This window comes from Geospiza fortis, unplaced genomic scaffold, assembly GCF_000277835.1.
Source record: "Geospiza fortis unplaced genomic scaffold, GeoFor_1.0 scaffold456, whole genome shotgun sequence".
In the NCBI taxonomy this organism is placed as follows: domain Eukaryota; kingdom Metazoa; phylum Chordata; class Aves; order Passeriformes; family Thraupidae; genus Geospiza; species Geospiza fortis.
This window is the reverse complement of record NW_005054462.1, coordinates 10,214-31,082: the sequence shown is the minus strand read 5'-3', so window position 1 is coordinate 31,082 and position 20,869 is coordinate 10,214. Positions and strand designations below refer to the sequence as shown.

The 20,869-nt window shown below is 33.4% G+C and overlaps 1 protein-coding gene across 1 annotated transcript in view; it reads right to left on the bottom strand.

The window, feature by feature from the left end:
• Window positions 1-467: 467 nt before the first annotated feature.
• Window positions 468-20,869, bottom strand: part of LOC102041700 (transcription factor RFX3) — a 28,249-nt gene continuing 7,847 nt past the window's right edge. The window contains exons 5-13 of the mRNA XM_031062768.1: window positions 19,793-19,905; window positions 18,885-19,000; window positions 18,145-18,299; window positions 13,588-13,685; window positions 13,171-13,320; window positions 11,494-11,702; window positions 10,369-10,522; window positions 8,243-8,285; window positions 468-7,339 (exon numbers count right to left, since the gene is read on the bottom strand). Of these exons, the coding sequence (XP_030918628.1) occupies window positions 7,101-7,339; window positions 8,243-8,285; window positions 10,369-10,522; window positions 11,494-11,702; window positions 13,171-13,320; window positions 13,588-13,685; window positions 18,145-18,299; window positions 18,885-19,000; window positions 19,793-19,905 (1,277 nt within the window). The 3' untranslated portion in view covers window positions 468-7,100. The remainder of the gene's footprint in view (window positions 7,340-8,242; window positions 8,286-10,368; window positions 10,523-11,493; window positions 11,703-13,170; window positions 13,321-13,587; window positions 13,686-18,144; window positions 18,300-18,884; window positions 19,001-19,792; window positions 19,906-20,869) is intronic.

The following is a 20,869-nucleotide window of genomic DNA, read 5'->3' as shown; positions in this document are numbered from 1 at the left end:
ATATTTACAGCAAAAATTGCAGACATAGGTTCTGCTGGTACCAAACTGACACCACTAATTCCTGGAGGCCAGAGTCTGCATGCCTCTCACTGTTAGCTGTTAACTACATAAATCTGTAATGGGAAATTACTGTTAACATTGAAATGAATAAGTACATTACAGTCTCTATTTACTGGAAATATGACAGCAACTCAGTTGAACTGACACTTCCTAGGTGATCCTGCCTTGGCAGGGTGGGCTGGATTAGATGATCTTCAGAGGTTCCTTCCAACCCTAGCAGTTCTGTGATTCAAAATACTTGGTTTTTTTGCCATCTGAGACACACTTCTTACTTAGTTCTGTTGTTGTTAAATTTAAAAAAAAAAAAAAAGTGGTCTTATTTCTAAAATGTAAATGCACTAATTTTTCTCTCAAAATCAACAGTACAACAGTCCAAAACAGCTATACAAGAACTGAAGCCATTCAGGTATGTTTGTAACAAGAAAACAAATTTATTGATTTTAAAAGACAAGACACAATTTTGTTTTGAAAAACACAAGAAAGCTAGCCTGAGTTCAAGTCTGAAATATTCAGAAAAATCCTACTGTCTTTAGTATGTTCCAGTCATTTTTTTATACAACACACTAAAAGTTAATATATATTTTTATAATTATAAAAGGTCCCCAGTTATTGTACAGTACACAATACAAATTGCCAACAAACTATTATTTAGCTCCTGCCAGTTTTGAGAGGACATTATATACTAAAAGATTTAGCATTTGTCACAAAATCACATCAGGAAATACGTATTTACAAAATCAAATACATTATACAAAAAAAACCATCACGTTATTCTGTAAAGATGTCTTCTTTAAATAATTAAAAAGTATATTCAACTGTAGCCCAAAAACTGGAAAAGAACATTACATTATCTCACACATACAATCTACAAAAAGTTGCTTACCTCATTTACATAATATATTCAGTCAACTGGAAAATAAGAATTTGAATATGTCCTAGTGTTATGATGTTTCTGTGGTGTGGGACTGGATAATGTAATCTGCCACTTACTAAGTGAAATTTAAATGATGGCACTTAAAAAAAAATACAGTATAAAATAAATGCAACAAGGGAAGTTTCCTAGAAGGTAAGAAAGCCCTGAGTGATGATAAAATTACTGATTGGTAGCTCTAGAATTAACCTAATTAAAGTTTACCACCTCAGGCACAATTTTCCAAGTTTTTGAAAGGCACTCAAAGTTTCTTTAACAGCCTCATTGGTTATTAACTGTAAATCCAAATTTTCAGTGGGTATGAGTGGAAATGGGCAACTTGCTTTGGTACAAAAGTGATATTTTCCCAACATATTTTAAGTTGCTTAACTAGGTTACTTTAAAATGGGTATTTAATGTTTAAATACAAGGCAGTCACTTTAATGTTGTATGGAAGGAAACTTTACTTGGGGAATCCATTAAATAGTCTTTGTGTAAAAAGCTTTTGCTGGCATCAGTGAGTCAAAAAGAATTGAACTGAGTTCCTGTTAAAACCCAATCCATTCAAGGTTGCTCCTCTGAAGTCTAAATTCCTCCTAAAAAACATTTATTATTTCAGAGTAAAATTAATCTAGAACTGAAAATTCCTGTAAGATGTTTGCACCATAACCAAGAAAGTGCTTAAGAACATACAAAGAACATCTTCCTCAATTAGTGTTAAGTGAGGCTCATTTGATGCCCATAGGCTTTTTCTGGGCCTTGTTTTCTACAGTGAATTTCAGCCTTAATGAGCAATCTCCAAGAACAATTCTTACCAAATATTTAACTACTCAGGGCTTCCAATCCCAAAATGCCAATTTATTTTTTTCAACAGGAAAAGGAGAAGAAAATCAGAATAAAACAAGAGTTAAAATGATAGTTTTCAAACTAAGGCATATTTTACTTCAAACAAACACTAGGCAGTCACTTTGTAAGTGGCTTTTACTATTTCTTAGTTAAACTGGTAAATTAAACTCAGGTCTACTGGCACATAAAATCACTAGCAGCAATGATCAAGGCATGCAAACTCAGAAGCATTTACAGTAAATTATGAATAAAAAAAGTTGTTAAATTAAAACCCTTTGAGTATTGCATTTATGTTAATTAATTATGCATTAATTTGCATTAACTGACTAAAAATGTTTACAACTTACTTGCACTATACTACTGACGTAATTCCCTTAAATAACTTTAAATGATACCCTTTTTCTTTGCCCTCAGCTAGACTTAAATAAGTACAGCTGCTTTAGTGTTTGCTGACTGATATTGCAAGGAACCAGCAGAAAGTGTACTGTCTTCTCACTTAGTAAGGTGGCATCAGTATCTCTAAGTTAAAAGAATCTTTACTTGCTGCTACACTTGTTCCCTTGTTCCTGTAAGCAGTAAATTGAAGAACAAAGGGGCTTTTAAAATTATTTGCTCGTGCAATTTCTAGGTTGCTGTTAAAATTCTGACATTCAAGAAGGGCCATCCAAACTGTACCCTTGTATGTGAAATTTAATAAAATACCTTCATCTTCTAGCTAGTCATTATTGCAGTGACTGAGTTTTAAAAGGAATATTAACGTAATTGTGCACTTTTTGTTCCTGTTTCTCACAAACACTGCCAAAAATTTCAATGCAAACACCTCAAATATTCTGCAAAATTTATTATTACTAAACCTTCTTTTAATCCTAAAGATTTCTCTTTTACAGTACCAGAGTAATCCAATACTAATCTATCTGAGGAAATTTTCAAAATAGCTGAATATATTTTCTAAACCTTTATCTTCTAAAGGAATCTTAAAGTAGACAACTTCCTATCTGTAGAATCATGTTTGATTTTCTTTGTATATATATATATATGCAGTTATGAAAACCAGGGAGCTGAAGTACTGTTCTATATTACACAGTACATATAAATGGCAATGAATATTTTGCCTACATCTACTGAGGCCCCTATTAATAAAAAAACATCCCCATATTGTATGCAAGTATTTACTTTAGACATAAGTAAAAAAAGATTTACAACACTATAAGCTATTTCAAAGTATATGCTCAGTGAACTAGTTAAATTATCTAAAAATCTTTGTTCCCACCATGTTACTTACAATGCTCAAAGGGTTAATGCAAGGCATCATATCAAATTAATTTCCTAGTACTAGAACTAAGCACTGTGTGTTTATGCTTCTATTCCAGTTTTTATTGTCAGTGTTATATCACCAAACAAATTAGCAGAGATACTAGAATTCCATGTATCAATTTGCTTTAAACCGTATACAAAGAGCATGTCCTGTTAGTGTGACAAGGGCCCAATTTTCAGAAATTCATCTTGCTCTCTCAGATTTGTACTTTGAACTCTGAAATTATTGTTGTATACTTATATTACTAATAAATCTGGGGTTTTTGTCAGCACATTTATGGCTCTCAGTGGTTGCTTTTGTTTTATAAAAGCATTCTGAATTAAATTGGATTGCAGTGCATCTCTAACATGGATTTTTTCTAAACAGTGCAGATGTCCGTTGGTGAGAATGATAAAGATATCAGATCATTTCTCCTAAGGAAATCAAGATAAAACAAAAAGTGTTTCAGATATTTAAAAATACCTTGCTTTAAATTAAATTTATATATAGACCTATGCATTCCTGAATGACAGAACTTAATTTTCCTATTTTTTTGAACTAAAGGCAGTAATGCCTTTAAAATCATCATTTTATAGGCAAACAATTTAACATCTATTTTCCAAATTTTTATGGAACTTTTAAAAAATGAAGGTGCTTTGAGCATACTACAGTACAAGCAAAAAAAAACCAAAAAAACAAAAACCTGAAAAAAATAAAAAATATGCTTTAAAACTGATTTAGCACAAGAAAGATGAAAATGTAACAAAACACTTTAACGTATATAAAACTTTTGAAAATTGGGCCCTGTGCTTTGAAAAAGTAGTTCAACAAGACCTCTTCCCCCACAATGTTCACTGTGCTATTTTGTGCTAATGGGGGAAATGCCTCTAAAATAATTATTCTGGATTCCATTTCAAGATTAGATAAAACACATAAATCATGTCAACTCTCATAATGTCTACCCTGTGGACACACGCTACACCTCTCCATAGCACTGACCAGTGACGTCAGAGCTGGTGTGGCAATGCAGCCGCACGCTACACATTACAGAATACACACTGAGGTATTCGCATCTCTCTACTTCAACAAGGACTAAAACCCAGCTATTAAACAGCAAGGGTGTGCAAAATGTTTTATCTAAGCATTTGATTGAAATTTCAGTAAGAACAAAACAAAAGACCCCCAAATATGTAAGTTTACAACATAGTAAGATAGTTGCTCTAAAAAAACTTGGTAAAATCTTTAGAATTTAAGAGCAAGAATACAGACTCCAGTCAGTTTTCTGAACCTGTGAAAGTTCCAATTTGTTTTGAAAATTCATTGTTTTTAGAACCTATGAAATACATTCCATTTTTTGTATTCAGATATTTGTTCAGTTTTGTTTTTCACTTGATGACATTTAACAACTGAGTGGAGTGGAAAGATAACAATGAAAGATACTCAAGTCCCACTATATTTAGCAATCTAGATTTATCTTTTACAATTGTACTCTTTTCTCAGCAACAACAAATTCAACATTAAACCAAGAAAGAATAAGAAAACACAAACAAACACAAAAATTAAAACAACTACTACAGTATTAAAAAAAAGCTGAAAATGAAAAAAAAGTTGAATTATTTCACTTTATTTTACTTGTAAACATCTTATAATGCACAATGAAGGGGAGTAAATATTTATCACAGCTTAGTTTTAGCATTTTTGGTGAAGGGTACATATGTGCTGATTTCTAAGGAAAAATCAGGACACACTGAGCGATATATGTGACAACAAAATCTATAATGAGATTCAGTGCATTTATGAGTTTAGAAATAATGAATATAAATGTCACTTTTACTTTTTGCTGAGGCAAAAGCCATCTACTGACATTAGTAGGAATTATGCCTACACAGAATGAGCTGGATGGGTTCACAATTCTGCAAAGGAATTAAAATTTTTCTTTGTGCACCAGTAATGTTAGGACATTTTAGTTTATGTGCAGCTGTATTTGGAGCATATGTAAACTCTAGCAACAAACTTGTTTGCTATAAATACACTTCCATTTTACATGCTCTTCTCCCATTTGGTATATATGACTTTAAAGTCATTTCCAGACACACTAGATAAACCAGAATAAAAGAATCCTATTTTTTTTTACACAGTCTTTCCTATAAAGTTGATCTTTTTGTGTTCTCATTCACTTTTTGGATTTTTTTCCTTATTTAATTCTATTACTTTAGTGTAGTAAATTCATGTGTCTGCATAATGAAATGTTTTTGAAGAAAAACTTGAGTTCTTTAATGTCAATTAATATGGTCTCTATAAACTGATATTATTTAACCATTAAAATGTAATATCTGGCTGATACACCACAAAATATAGAAATTGAAAACATGCACTGCATTATGTACCTGCTCATTTATTTCTTTTTAGTTTTTAAAATTAAAAGTAGGCAAGGGTTTAGAAAATATATAATCATGCTTGGGACTATGGTCAATCTATTTTGACATTTGAAGTTGGTATTAAAGCTAGTTTTGCTTTCCAAATTCCCAAGCAAATTTTATTTCTATTAAAGTGAAATCCAGCTAGAAACGAGAAAAAATAGGTCTATTGTCATTCTAAGAGGGATATTAAAATTATTTAATAATAAAAAAATCCTTTTATTCTTTTGAAGGCTGTGTAACCTGTCCTTACTTCTTAGGGAATTTGAAAATGACAGGCACACCTTGTTGAATTAATTTATGAGTTAAGAATAACAAAAAGTACTAAGTCTTAGCTTCAGTTCTGTTTAAGGCACCATGTAATAGCCGAGGTACAATGATCCCTGATGTACATTCTTAAATGGCAATGGTCCATCTAGCCACCTATTCAAATTCTACACAATTGGGAATAGGTACAAGTGAGGTGTGCCAGTTACACTGCCTTGTCTAATTTTTGTAAAAATTTAAATCCACTTTAACAACAAGGAAATGTTTTTGAAAGGAAAATGATGCAGGTTGCTACATTCCTTGCATTCTATAAATCATCTTTTCTAAGAGCAGCAGATTGAACCACTAGTAGGAAAAGACCTGGAATAGAAGAAAGTCATCCAAATGGAATGTTTTCCTGTATGTCCAGTTCAGCATAAGTAGCACATACACTTAAAATTAACAATAATCAAGTCACTTCTTTTTTAGCTTCAGTTTCTAACAACTACAGTGCCACTGAACAATCAAAAGCATCAGTTCAGTGGCCTCACATATAGAATCAGTAGTCTTCAAAACAGAGGAACTGGTATGCAAATAATATCTGAAACTGTTGATTTTAAATGAAGCTTGCATTGTTTACATCATGTTCAGATAATTAGGTATATTTATGCCATACAGATTACCACATTCTGATACAATTCTGTCTTTAAACAGCTTCTTCCTCAGAGGAAGAAATGAGGAGATCTTCTCAACCCTCCAGCATTATTACAAAAAATCCCCCTGAATACTCACAATTTTATCAAAATAGTGTCTTCTCGTAGTACGATGAAAAGCACCTTTTATAACAAATTTGATACATCTGCTGTCAAATAAGTATGCCTCCAGTGTAAATCAAAGAAAACAGTTCTTTTGATATTTCACAGAAGTGCATCTAATTAAAAACCTATCTATATGAAATCAGCATAATAACTAATAATTAACATTAAAATATTTTTAAATCTATGAAAAAAAATTAAATTATTATAAGAGGACAAAACATTAACATTAAACTTTGCAAAAATCTTCCTTGCATTTGATACAAAGGAACCTCTTCATATTGAGTGGCCAAAGTAAAATGATTTCGTTTACAAAAATTTGTTTCTAAACAGACCTGGCAAAATACGTACACCCATTCCATTTAACAACTCCAACAAAATAATGATCGGAACAGTTACATTTGACAACAGTCAACCTTCGGACTTATTCTCTTTTTTTTTTTCTTTTTCATATTTAAACCTAAACAGCTAATGCAATGGGGCGTGTGTCGGAGGCCAGGGGAAATTTCACATTAGACTGCAGTATATGTATTTCCAGTAGCACTGCATTGTCTGATAGTCTGAGTAGTTGCAACAATGTGCTCATTATGAATTGGGTTCAGGAGGTTCTGCTGTACTCCACTCTCAAGCACTGGCTGCATGCAGCCCACCTGGAATGCCTGGTTTAGCTCAGTTTTCTCCCTCTTAGCTTGTGGCTCTCCACTTTCATCCAGCTCTTCATCTATTTCACTTTCAACTTCGCTGCCCTCATCTGCACAAAGAAACCAGCATGTAACTACCACAAAGGAGAAGTTTCTAATACAAGGCTCTTTATTTTGAAAGTATTAGTTGAAATACAGGGGAGCAATCTGATAAAGCATAAACCAAAAATTAAAATTTTGATGGAAAAGAAGTCAACTGTTATCTCAAATAGATAAACAGATTCAGGTTTCATCATTTGAGCTACACACATTTGATGTGGAAAAAAAACCTGGAATCTCAAAAGGTCTAACAAACAATGTTAACTTCCTGCTGGAAAATGTCTAATTTCCTAAACATGATGAATAAGAGTTGTTACTTTTAGGTACAGATAGGGAAACTGAGGCGAGGAGCGTTGTGGTCACTTGACCCCAAATTTTGACAAACTTTCTTATATTCACTAGTTGAGTTCTGAGGTCAAATCACCCCAAATCACTCAAGTAGTCAGTATAAGAATGCATGTCAAAATAGAGCAGGAAGAGAATTTAAGGAACTAAATTTTCCCTGACAACTTGCATACAATTCTGCTTCCTGACTTAGCAAAACATTCACTACAGTTAAATATCCATAAGCTTATTCTTGTCTTTCTTTCCACAGCTGTTATCCTCCTCCATCCTATTAGATATAACAAAATTTGCATAAAAATTGGAGTATTTCTTTGTGACAATAATAAACATCTTCAAAATATTCTTACTGTAAAACAAACCTACGATATTCCAGTCTTTATTACATGTGGCATATTAGAGACACAGCTATTGTATTATATCAATTATCTATACAGCATATACATGCACTTTATAGGATGATACAGCTGTAAATTCTGTTTGACTGTGTTTTTAAAACATAAGGATTTATTTTGCTCAGAGACACATTAGCTCTAAACAGAATTATACCCTGGAGATACTAAAACACTTACCTTTATCCATATTTCCAGGGGACACAGCATTTAAATCACCAAACTGCAAAATAAACAATTAAAAAATGGACACAGTCTTAAGCAAATGTGGACTTAGAATATCTATGATGTAGGAAATCTGTGCTCCACTGGTTTGATGCATTCATTCAAATGCATGATCTTAGCTGCAGCCATTGCCATAGCAGAACAATTTCTCATTCCATTTCAGTCTTGTGCTTATTAAGACAATTATCACTAAGTAAACCCTCAAAAATTAGAATGGAGAAATACAAACTTTTTAAAGATTGCCTTCTCAGGGCCTTTGCTGTTTGAAGTGAGCTATTTCTGTGTCTTATAAAGCCATAAATTATAGTGGATATTCATTCTGAACTGCCAATATGATAACAAAAAACTCTCTTTAAAATTTCCCAGGCACCATTTTAACTGTGCTTGAGCAAAATGAAGTATGTCACAGTGTTGTTAATCTACCTGGAAGGCAGATGAAAGGCACTGCTGAGAAAGGGTTTATAACCTGTTAACTGATTTACATCAAAATCCAGAGCTTTTAAAAGAAGCTGCATGTGAATTAGAAACCTTCTTCTCTTTCCTTCGTCAGTTTCTCTTGTGTGAAATTTGGAAGAGTAAAATGCTACCAGTGGATATCAAATGAAAAGCACATTGTTTAGACAGATACATTTCTAGCCATAAATGATGATACCAGTCTTTTCCAGAAGAATTTTGCCAACACCTGTGTCCAAGGTAGGACAGGAGAGGAAGGAAGAAGTATGAGAATGCTTTTCTCAGCTGCAACCAGTTTATACTGTTTTACAGCGCTTGTTGGACTGTAATCTCCCTCATTTTATTTCAGCCATTGAATACACAGAAATATAAGAAGACATGCATTTCATGTATTACTTCTATTCTGCCCCTCACCTCCAAAAATTTTGCAATACTTACTCCCTCACAGTATTTCCATATTCAGTCTCATAAACTTTTTAGAGGCCCTATGCTACATTTATGTCTTTATCATGTAAAGTCTGCTGAGACAACAAGAATGTAGTAACTGCATACTTGTGTAGTACTTTCTGCAAATAGAAGGCAAGAAATGTAAGAGCATCTATACTGATGGTGGGTCTTTCTACTAAGCAGAAAAATTATTTAATTTTTCTGAAACATGTCATGACACATGATATAAAATAATTTGACAAAGCAATCTGAGACACCTTCCAACTTCTCTTGAAAGTATATTATCTCTTTATAATATTTAATAAGCCTATCAATATATCTTGTGGGAAGAATGACAACTCAACGAGCAAAATTACCTGCAATTTATAGGTAACACAGAACATGATAGAGTGACTTGCAAGTGTAAAAACGTAACAAATCTGTCCTATTAACGATTTAGCATATTTTCAAATATATCCATTTTCCAGCACCTTTGAAGCATTATTCTTTTGGAAAAGTTCACGCTTTCCTTACTGTCTCACTCAAAACAAAAGGTCAGATGAACTACTGAAAAGAATAGGGATAAGAGAATCTTTGCCTTGCAAATGCCATAGCTAAGTATAAAAAATAGTTGTGCTTTGAGACTAGATCTTCTTTTACAAGCCAATAGTCTTTGAAACAACTGTATGAAAATCAAATGTGTTGCAAACCTCTATGTATGTCTGCACTGGTATGTGAACCGGTCTTTACCAGCTAAAATTCTGCATGTAAACCAGCCTTCTTATGTCAAAGAAGGTATACATTTTGTGGGGGAATTATGTGTGCAAATGCATGTAAACAGATCCACAGAAGTAACATTTTTCTATTACTATGCTCTTTTTTATTTTCACATAAAATATTCAGGTCTCAAAAAGTGGAAAATGGTTGCAGGTTGATCAACATTTTTCAAACTATGCGTATGAATCTGTGTGCAGATTCATAAAAGAGTAAGTTCATTTAGAAATAAGAATTCAATGTTATTTTAATACTCTTACAATGAACCAGTAAAACAAGTTTAAAACCACTGCATATATCTGTAACTCAGTCTATTGTAATACTGCAGAACATCCGACCATTCTACATACACCCCTAAAAATGTGCAAAAACACTTTCTCCAATTCATCACTAAATCTATCAATCTAATCTCTTACATATTGTCTTACCTCTCCCATAACTGCAATAGGTGTCTCTCCTGTTGCCTGAGCAACACGATGTTCTACTAAGTAAAACATGTATTCATCGTAAAGCAAGCGGATCAGATGAAAAGAGCCAAAGCTAGCAGCACTGCGCAAGGTTAAATCCCGAATCACCATTGAGCTATTTGAAAATAAAAGAATATATATATGTTTATGTATTGTATGTCACAGCCATTTTAACATTTACCCATGTAGACAGACATTTCACCTCAAAACCAATATTCTCAAAAGTAACATTATCCTCAAATGTCTGTTTTAAAGGGATGACCAGGAAAGGGCAATCATTTGCTTCTCTCCTTTCTCAGAACGTACTGTTGAACACCACATAGGAAATAACCAGACTGGTTTGGTTTTGGTATTGACCTATGCATAACTACCACTAACTGAACAAGAGTAAAACTTAACTTGAAAGAAACTTTGTTGAAAACATAAACAACTAAAATGGCAAGAAAACAATTTGCTTTTCAAGAAACTGTTGCTTAAATAATGTCTGTTGTGTCAGTCTTTCCATGGCAATGCTTTTAATTGCCAGAATTTAAAAAGTTTTGAAACTTAAAATTAAAAAAATACAGACTTATTGTGTGTTCATATTATGTCTTCGTATCTTCAGCAAGCAGTCACTACAGTCAGGTTCAAAGAACAAGGTTTACTCTGATAACTGTTTCAATAAGCAGCTAACATGAAATGCTTGTCTTAATGTTCTTTTCATGTATTAAAAATAGCTTTTGCCTTTCTTATCTAATAAACATTGATGCCACAATGTTTTAGTAAGTAATACTAAAAACAGTGACTTAATAACTGCGTAGTTTTTTAACCAAAACAATTCATAGTCTGTTTCTAACTCTCGACAAAATTACACCTGCATTCATTTTCAGATGGCCTTTAAAACAATAAACTCGGGCCATTTAGGTCCCTGTTCATTTGCTGGTAGCCCTGAGTTCAAGGTTAATAACAGAAGTTCTCTGAAAAAACCCCATGTTTTTCATGATGTACCAAGGCACTGTTTGACATTAGATTTATCAACTTTATTACAATGCACAATTCAGCAATTAATAGAATAGTTAGAATGTTTTAAAATCTATTAAATGCTACCTGTAGAAAGACCATTTTAACAGAAATTGCCGTGCTGCTTTAGGAAAGCTGGGTCTTCCTTCATATGGTTTCAATGCTTGCATCATTACATTATCAAGCCAGGCAGCCCACTGCTCCAGAGTGCTCTGCTGTTGAAGAGTCATCTTGAAATCTGTTTCGAGTCTCTGAACCATGTTGTCATCACACTGGCATACCCAGGAAGCCTGCTCCTGTTATAGCACATGGCAGCTCTTGAATTGACAATACATAAGCCAAAGCACACAACGTAGTTGTATCTCAAAGGTTAAGCTGTTCAATGGGTGAAAGAGACTGGACCCACTTACTAGACGGACTAAGAAGTGTTTTTTATTTTACATCTATTGTAATTTTGTTGAAAGCAAATAGGTGGGAAAAGCATAGCATGAAAGAACAGACATCAAATAAAGAAATTAGAACAAACAATGTAAACAAAGAAGTTTCCTGTTTCCCACATTCATTTGTGAAAAAAGGCTTCCAATTTTGTAATTTTTCTGTTGAAATACTTATATCTTGTAATTTTTTTCTGGGATTTCAGGCAGGGCAAGCAAGAAGAAGAGTCAAATGCAGGAGACTAAAGTAATAAAAGAAGTAGTGAGAAATCAAGTGCAACGTTCCTTTTGTTCTGAAGAAGTTAAGCTTAAAGACAAATCCTGTTACAAAAGAAACTTTGTATGAAAACAAGGACTGTTTGCTGACTCTACACAGTAATAGATTACACATAGCTTAAAGACAAGCTGCACACAAGTGGAGAAACATGCTATACAGCAATCAGCAATTTAGTCAGTGTTACCAAGTTTAATTAAAGTTAACTGTTAAATTCAGAAAATGAGAAAAAAATGACAGCTCGCTAACTGCAAGCCATTTCCATTTAAACTTTAGTTGTTATGTGCCAAGTTAACATTTCATTCACAGACTCTGTATCCATGTCAACATATTACTGTACTTAATATATTGTATCTTTGGTCAAGAGCTCTTGACTAGATTTCTGTTAAGTGTGTTAACGAGTACATTAAAACACACTTTTACAACTAAGAGAAACAGAGAACTACCAGGAATCCGAAACCTTTCACTTCACTGGCCGAAAGGACAAAAGTATTTTTCCTCAGACAAGCAGAAACATCTGGAGAAATTAAGCTTAGTAAAAACACGAATTTATACTCTATAGGTTCCAACCATACTTATCTAATCCATTATTCAGGAGATCTTGTAAATTTAGGCAGAGACATGTAGAAAAAAAAAACCTAATGTATGGGGTTTTAATATTAATTTATGGAGACAGTCTCTACTGAAAATGCTATGCATTTAATAACTTTAGAGACATTCAGAAGATATGCTACTGAATTCTAATCCTAAAATATAATTTTTGCTATTAGTAAGACACGATTCATGGTACCCATTCTAAGAAGGTATTTGCTCTCCATTTGCATAGAAGTTGGAAGAATATGTGCATTTCAAGAGAGCAAACTGAAACAGGTAGTGGTTCTGAGCTCTTACTTTCCTAAAGCATAAGCTGTCACATTTGGACTGAGTCACAATGTATATGAATGAGCAAAATATTAGCACTTGTCTTTCTTGATTGAATGATGCCTGACAATAATGTTCAAAATCATAGAAGAAATCAAACTTAAAAAACCCCTGCTATTCAAAACGAAATTTTACCTGAACATTGGCAAAATCAACACGGTTGAGATCATTGAGCATCTGGTTGATTTGAGAAGTATTCTGAAGCACAGCACGAGCTGCTTGAGCCAGGTGATTAAGAGATGTGTATCTTCGCAGAGTCTGGGCAAAGGCACTTACAGCGGCAACCTATGAAGAAATTTATTTTTAAGTATTGTGCTCCAAAGATTAATTCTACAGATTGAGTGTTGACTTTCATTTTAATAGTGTATATTAATGAATCCTCATATCTTAATTATACCATGTAGCAGATCAAGTAATATTACTTCCTCTGCCATTACTTGATACTTGATGCTAAACATGAAATTTAGCATTAATGTTAAAATGCTTCTCCTTTTAGATGCTATTGTCCACTTGGTTTGCCACTGCAAGAATAGTACTTCAAGTTTCATCTACCTTGGTTTGTATCATCCTCTGTGGAATATTGTTCATGGCATTTGAAAGCCAACCTTCAAGGCTTTTTGCAAAATTGCGAATGGCTTGGGTCAAGGCACCTGCGCATTGGAGAATAAAAACAGAATGAAAAGAAAGCAGTGCACCTGTCTTGAAATGTTTTGCATCCTCAGAACTTCTGTACCCAACTTTCAGGTCTGCTGCATTTACTTATTAGACAAATCTAGTCTAGGTTCAAAATGCCTCACTGAGATAAAAGAGATAAAATTCACACAATAATGTATTAATAATATAAGTAATAATTCTTTTTACTTTTGGTTTAATAAACATTCTGACTTCTTCACCAGACAATCTTCCAAAGAAATCTGCGACTTAGCAGTATTGTTGGGGGCACTCCTATACAAGAACAACACTCATTGCAGCAGTTGTGGTGGAATTTTCTGCCACAAATTTTCAGCTTTCCATTTTACCTAGACACCTCTTTCAAAAAGCAAAAGTCTGGAGAAAAATCCACTTATAGGTATATTGCAGTTTCCTCAAATAAGTCCAAAGTAATCTTAAACTATGTCATAGTGCTGCTTAATTCAGTTTTAAAGAATAAATTTCATTCATATGCAGTCCTTAAGGATATCATCAATAAGCAAGATATAGGAATGTGTTTCACTGACAGAAAGTGAAATTATTCAAATGACTGTGAAATCTGTGTGCATTTTGTTTCTTTTCTATAGCATCCACAGAAATGCTGAATGGCTGACAGATTTAGAGAGACACTGAAGAAGCCCCTATAGCACTCTGCATTACTAAAACCAGAAATTTTAATTTTTCAAAAGAGGAGGACAGGAAGTATTGTCCCAGGGAACAGTATCTGGAAAAAATAAAATCATTTCTTCTGAGTGATAGAAACCCAGGTTTCCCATGCCTAAACCCTGCACATTGACATAACAGCACTACACTCAAACTGTTGCAAAAAGTAGGCAAAAAAAAGAAAAAACTAAAGGTTTCTGAAGATTACTAGAGAATGAAAGCAACTACAAAAGTGAAGAGGAAAAAACCTAAGGAAGTAATATCTTTTTTTAATAATACCTTTTTAAAATAAAGCTGTCTAAGAGAAATGTAAATTTACTAAAAGAGAAACTATATTTTTTGTGATATCTTTTTCACATGTCTTCAAACTTGCAGTAAGAAGCAGTAAAATCCATATTGGTAATTCTTATAATTCACCACACCTTTGAATGCTTAGCTGATCACAATTTGATCTTACAAAATATCTGTGTTAGCTGAGCTCTCTTATGGTATCAGGTTTTTTTCTCCTTTAAGGTTTACATGTGAAGAACAAGCTTTTTTCTTCAACCCTGTCAACCCCCTAGTTCACTTGTGTTGCTTTGTAAATTATTTCTGTGCACTTACTAATTGACTATGTATTCATTCACATTTTCTTACCTACCAGACAAGACGGAAGTAATAATGTAAATACTGTATGAATAGTACTTAGACATTTAAGAAAAACATTACCACTTTTTCACTTTGAATGTTCTCATGACTCTTTTTTACCCAAGTGTATTTATATATATATGTTACAAAATTATTTGCATCACTGTAATGCTGATCTCCTTTAAAAATAAATACGGAAAAGCAGCTCAGGCCTTAAGAAAGGCCTTTAACTAGAAAGAAAAAGGAACAAATAAAAGGAATTCTAAGTTCTGAAGAAATAAAATAGCTAAAGTAGTAATCAGGCATGAGTATTGCATAGAGCCATCATGAATTTCTAATGACCTTTGGAAATATATTAAATACAGAATTTTTCTCATATCCCTAAGTACACATGTAGCCATTACCAAAACCATAAGCACCTATATCCTTGAACTTGTAAGTTCATCTGAACCCTTTCAAAGAATCTTTGTACGATAAGCATGGTGCAAAGGGCTTAAACCATTAAGTGTTTCTAGTCACACACTAAAGGATGTGGCAATGGCAGTTACAGAAAGGTTGATTTGCATAAGCATCTAAAAACCTTGACTTCTGAACCAAAACCCCCCTGACTTGTACAAAACTGAGCCTTACAGTCTTTCCAGTACCTCAATATTTTGTCTGTCTGGAATTGTGTAATATGGCATGGAAATGTATTTTGCATAAATTCTCCACCTATCATGGAAATTAACTCACAATCAAATTTGTTACGGTCCATTCTGCCATACGTGAAGATGCAAGATGTCCACTCTAAAATGTAACAGGACACTAGATAATTATGGTCTTTATTCCTTACTCCAATGGACAGCATTTCACTTTCTTAGGAAACTGAATTTGTTGTTTTATACCCAGCAATTCTTCACTCATTCTGTGGGTGCGAAATATTTCAGCTGATAAATTTAATACAGAGGTTAAAAATAAAACTATTTTTTTCCTCAACAGTCTTTTTTTTTCTAGTCCAGTAATATATATCAACAATAGGACTTGTCTAAAAGAAAAAACACTAAAGATCTAAACAAAAAAAGGGCTTTCTTCAAGCCCTTTTCAAATTAATATTTTTCTCTATTTTCAGCAGCAGCTGCTGCTCTTCCCATTTATTAAAAAGAAAATAATAAATATGCCTTTAATGAAGCATTGATAGTCCCAGCATCTCTACAGAGTCCAAACTTTCCTACAAACTGCTATTTTCCCACAGAGGATGATTCACCCAGCTGCATTTTTGCCATATTCAACCTTAACCCATTATTTTAGTCTCTTGTAATGACTGGAAATGCTTTTATTCAAAAGCAGGAGCTTAAAAAATCATAAGATTTGAACTATTTAACAGTGAAGAAGAAACTTGGATGGCCCACCATTTAAAGGCAAGGTGCTAAAAAAGCCATTTAGTTAGCTGGTCCTAAAGGATAAAGTAAGATAATGTGTTAGCTGCCTTCTAAATGTAGCTCAGCAAGTGCAATTCTGAGCAGAAAACCACTAGACTGTTCACAAAAAGTCTCTTGGGATGAATTTGTCCTGGGATCAGATGAGATGTTTGAATCCAACAGTTTGATAACCATCCCCAAAACAGGAATGTCAAACACAGTAGGTATCAATTATTCAAATATGACTGGTAATTCTAGAAAGAAAGAAATAGCATGAAAAGGACACGATGCATCTAGTTATTGATATTAATTGATTTTGCCCATTTTCTTGAAATCCTGTATTGGCAATGCCCAATGCATCTTACAAAGCAAAGCAGGAAGACAGCATGTTGTCATTTTAACATCTCTCTAGAGACTGCCAGGCTTTACAGGAAAAGCAACTGAAAAGGAGAGGATCAAGTTTAATGAAAAATTGTCTGCACCACCTTTTTATTCAGAAATTAACTTGCTTTTGCAAGTGAGAGTTTTCATTCAACCTATTAAATGTTATAATTAAATTTGTGGGAGTTTTTATTATTAACTAATTGTTGATGATACACTATATTACTGTAAAATCCTACCTAATGGTATTGTCATTAGAGAAGTAAAACCTTAAATATAAACCAATGCAAAATAATTTACACAAATAAAAGTTGTCAATAATTGCATGCATTTGTGAAAACATTTTTCCTTTATTCTGCTATATAGATGCACAAATTATGCCAATTGCTACCAAGAACTTACTAGTTCCTTAAACAAAAGGTAAAATGTGCACTGTAAATGACAAACCTTCGCATTTTATACATTTCCAGTTTCAATTTTTTTGGTATTATACATAATTTGCTAAAACTTGATTTTATTCCACTGGCAAGCAAGAAGTCAATACAACTTTTTTGCAAGGTACAACCACCAAATATTCTTAGTGAGCGCTAATTACTGCTGGACTCACTATAACAGAGGAGGTGTTCACAGCATGACAATATAGCTTTGTCACCTGCAAAACTACTTACAGCCCTAATTAAAAAAAAATCAATCCAACTTTTTAAAATAAACACTGTGTTTTTTTTCCATTGGAAGAAGATAATACATAGGAATTACGAGGGTTTTAGTGGGCTGCTAGCATGATTTCAGTATAACATTTTGGACAGTGTACGTGAGACAATAAATACTTCATGAAGTTCAACTTTCTTCACATAAATTTGTTTTCTACCAAAGACAGCCATAAAAATACATTGCTAGAGCAATGAGAGATTCTAGTAAAATTAAATTTGTAAAGAAAGCTCTACTCCTGGTAATGGTGATATGACTGGACAATCACTCACTATTTCCTGCAGGATGTATGACAGGAAAACAGTAGATTAGAATAATAAATTGGAGTAGGAATTTTTCATTGCCTTAGCAATTATTAGAATTGATTTCAGCAGTTAGGGATAAAGGACCACACCTCCAAACATGGAATCACAAAGACCACAGTTGTCTTCCAGACTAATCAAAGACTAATATGTGTCGTAGGCATTTCCCAGCACAACTCCTTGCACAACAAAAATACAGATAAATTATACAGTATTTTGTATAACTTTTTGTATAACTTTCAAACTTTTTCCTTAAGCTATCCTATGAAGCACAAGTACATTTCCATCATATACATGCTTACAGAAAAATCTTTATGAAATGTTTCAGATGTTGAACTCACTAGGAATAGGTCTAAGGACGTCAGGAATGAGAATCTCCACCAAAGCCTGGTACATCACGTGGTCACAGTTACACATCCATTTCAGAATAGACTCATTCTTGCACAGAGTAATCAGCTTTGCTTTAGGAAGTCGACTTTCTATTTCGCTCAGATTGCTGGTGTTAAAAAAAATGTAGCAAATTAATAAACAATAATGCATTTATGGCAACTAGGGGTATGGTTTAGCAGCTAACACGGCAGTGCTAGGTTAACAGTTGAATTTGACTTTTCTGACATAAAGTTTCTATGATTCCATGATTTACAGCAGGTAAAAACCTGGGTGTTAAAATGCAGGTGTCACAGATGTCTCAGTTGCACCCAATATAACTTATTTACATGTTGTCTCACATGGAAATGGATTTTAAAAATGTCTCCATAATTCTCCTAAAGCTCATAAATAGTGCAGACATATGAATGATCTTTCTGGCTTAGAAGAAGTGGATTGAATATTGGGAAGAGACAACTTCACTCTAGCATGGACATTTTCCATGTCCATGCAAAATGGACATGGATGACACTAACTGTTTCAAGACTGACCTTTGGCATACACCCAGGCCATACAAAACTGCCAGACAACATAAATTTAATTTGGAAAATAATCATAGGAGAAAAAATTACTATGTTAAAACTAATATGATTTTTATAATTTCACACTTACATTATCATGAGACACATTAAACATAAGAGAAACATTTACTGACCTTGGTTCATTAACAGGAGTGCCATCAGGTGGAGCAGAAGGAGAATAGCGCCAGAAAGTTTGCCACAATTTTTCTATCAGGCTGAATTGAAGATTAACAACCACATCCAGTATTGCCTGAAAAAATCAAAGATGAGATCATACTGTCTTTTCCCCAGAATCCCTCCACTCCCAACTCCAACTAGATCTACAGCTTTTTACCTTCATCACAAAGTGGAATCAAGGCAAACTGTGTATTTCTCAGGTTATAAATGGTACCTGTTTTATTATCTTTGACACCCATAAATTATTCAGCACTATAAACTGTTGTGCACAGAGACTTGCATAAGGCTTGCATGGAAGCCTTTGGAAACTAGTATGGCCTATGTTTACTATATAAACATGTCAGAGGAGTTTAGGCTCAGAAATTATTTACTGCTGCTGCAAATAGAAAAGTAAACCTGACATGTTACTCCTTTTCATAATGCCTTCTAAGTTGGAAGCACCTTCAAAAATAATTTTAAAAGATATATTGTTCAGTATCAAATGTGGTTGAAATGTATTAATGTTTCTTTGATACAAGAAAAATGTTACTGCTTTTAATGTAAAATAAAATTATAATCTAACCTGATTTACACTTGCTTTTGACTAAACCAAATATCTCCATACACAATCTAAAGTCTAACATTCCGAAAAAACGTACATATAACAACATTTTATTCTCAGTATTTATAACATATTACTCTTTCCCCTGTAAAGAGGATCATTCAGCAAAACCTTTTTGCTCTCGTTTTCATTGAGATACGTAAAATATTGTCATGAAAGTCACATGCCACCATCATGGCTACAATATATTGGGCAATTATTCTCCTGTACTGGCCTTCAGTAAAAGTCATAAACTTTTGAAAATAAATGGTTTATAGGAAGTACCTCACAGTGCTCTCGATAAAGACTCTGTAGTGATTTGATGTCCTCAAAGGTAGTACCATCTGGCAGAGAAGATATTTCAACTTCTCCAAACTCTGGCAGTACTCGAGATGCATCTGTTGTCATAACAACATAATGAAGCGCCAGTTACAGTATAGTTAAAAAAAAATTTAAGGATTATACAAAGAAATAAATTCCAAAGGTCATAATAGTCAAAGGGGAAATTATTTAATACCTGTTGTATGCCAAAATACTAAATACATTAATAATTTTTAGTAAAAAATAAATACAAAATTATACTAGACTAGATTACAATGCTATCGTGTACATAGTATACATATATGGAGAACCTAACACATGCTTTTTCAGACTATTACGAAGAAAATATGTAGAGTCAGTGCACAAGAGACTAATCCTTGAATAATTTTTTTGTTGCTCAGCTGAAGAGCTTCCATGCAGCCAGGTGTGATGGGGCTTAATAAACTCAATATACATTTTTGCTTGACATTTTAATTGACTAGACTTTTAAACAGGGCCAATGTGTGCTTTTACTATTTGGCACAAATGTTTCTGGGACACAAGCTGGTAAGATAAAAATATTGGACTGAAAGATACCTGGAAAAGAAGATTCAGAACATTTTAATGCTACCCTTATGCTCCAAATGGTTTTAGTAATAGCAAAATCGAGCCAAAGGATTTGGTGGTTGAAAATCCCAACCAAATAAGCCTACACTAATAGGACACTCTATCAGCACAGCCAAGGATTCTTTTTACATAAACAATTAACTAAATTATGATTTGTTTCTGTGACTGGAATACATGCTTAACTGGTCAACAAATCCACAATTTGGATATTTTTAAACGTGACCTTTGAATTTTCAGTTGAAACTATTTGTCTTTTTCCACTCACAACACTAGAACACCCTTTCAAGACAGCCAGGAGTGGCTAACCTGGATAGTAGCACCGTGCCATCCCCCTGTGCCAACTTTCATGAAATAAAATGCACTGTAATGCACATGAAGGAAACAACTTTCATAGCAGGAATTTCAATATGCACATTTAATATAATTATGCAAAGC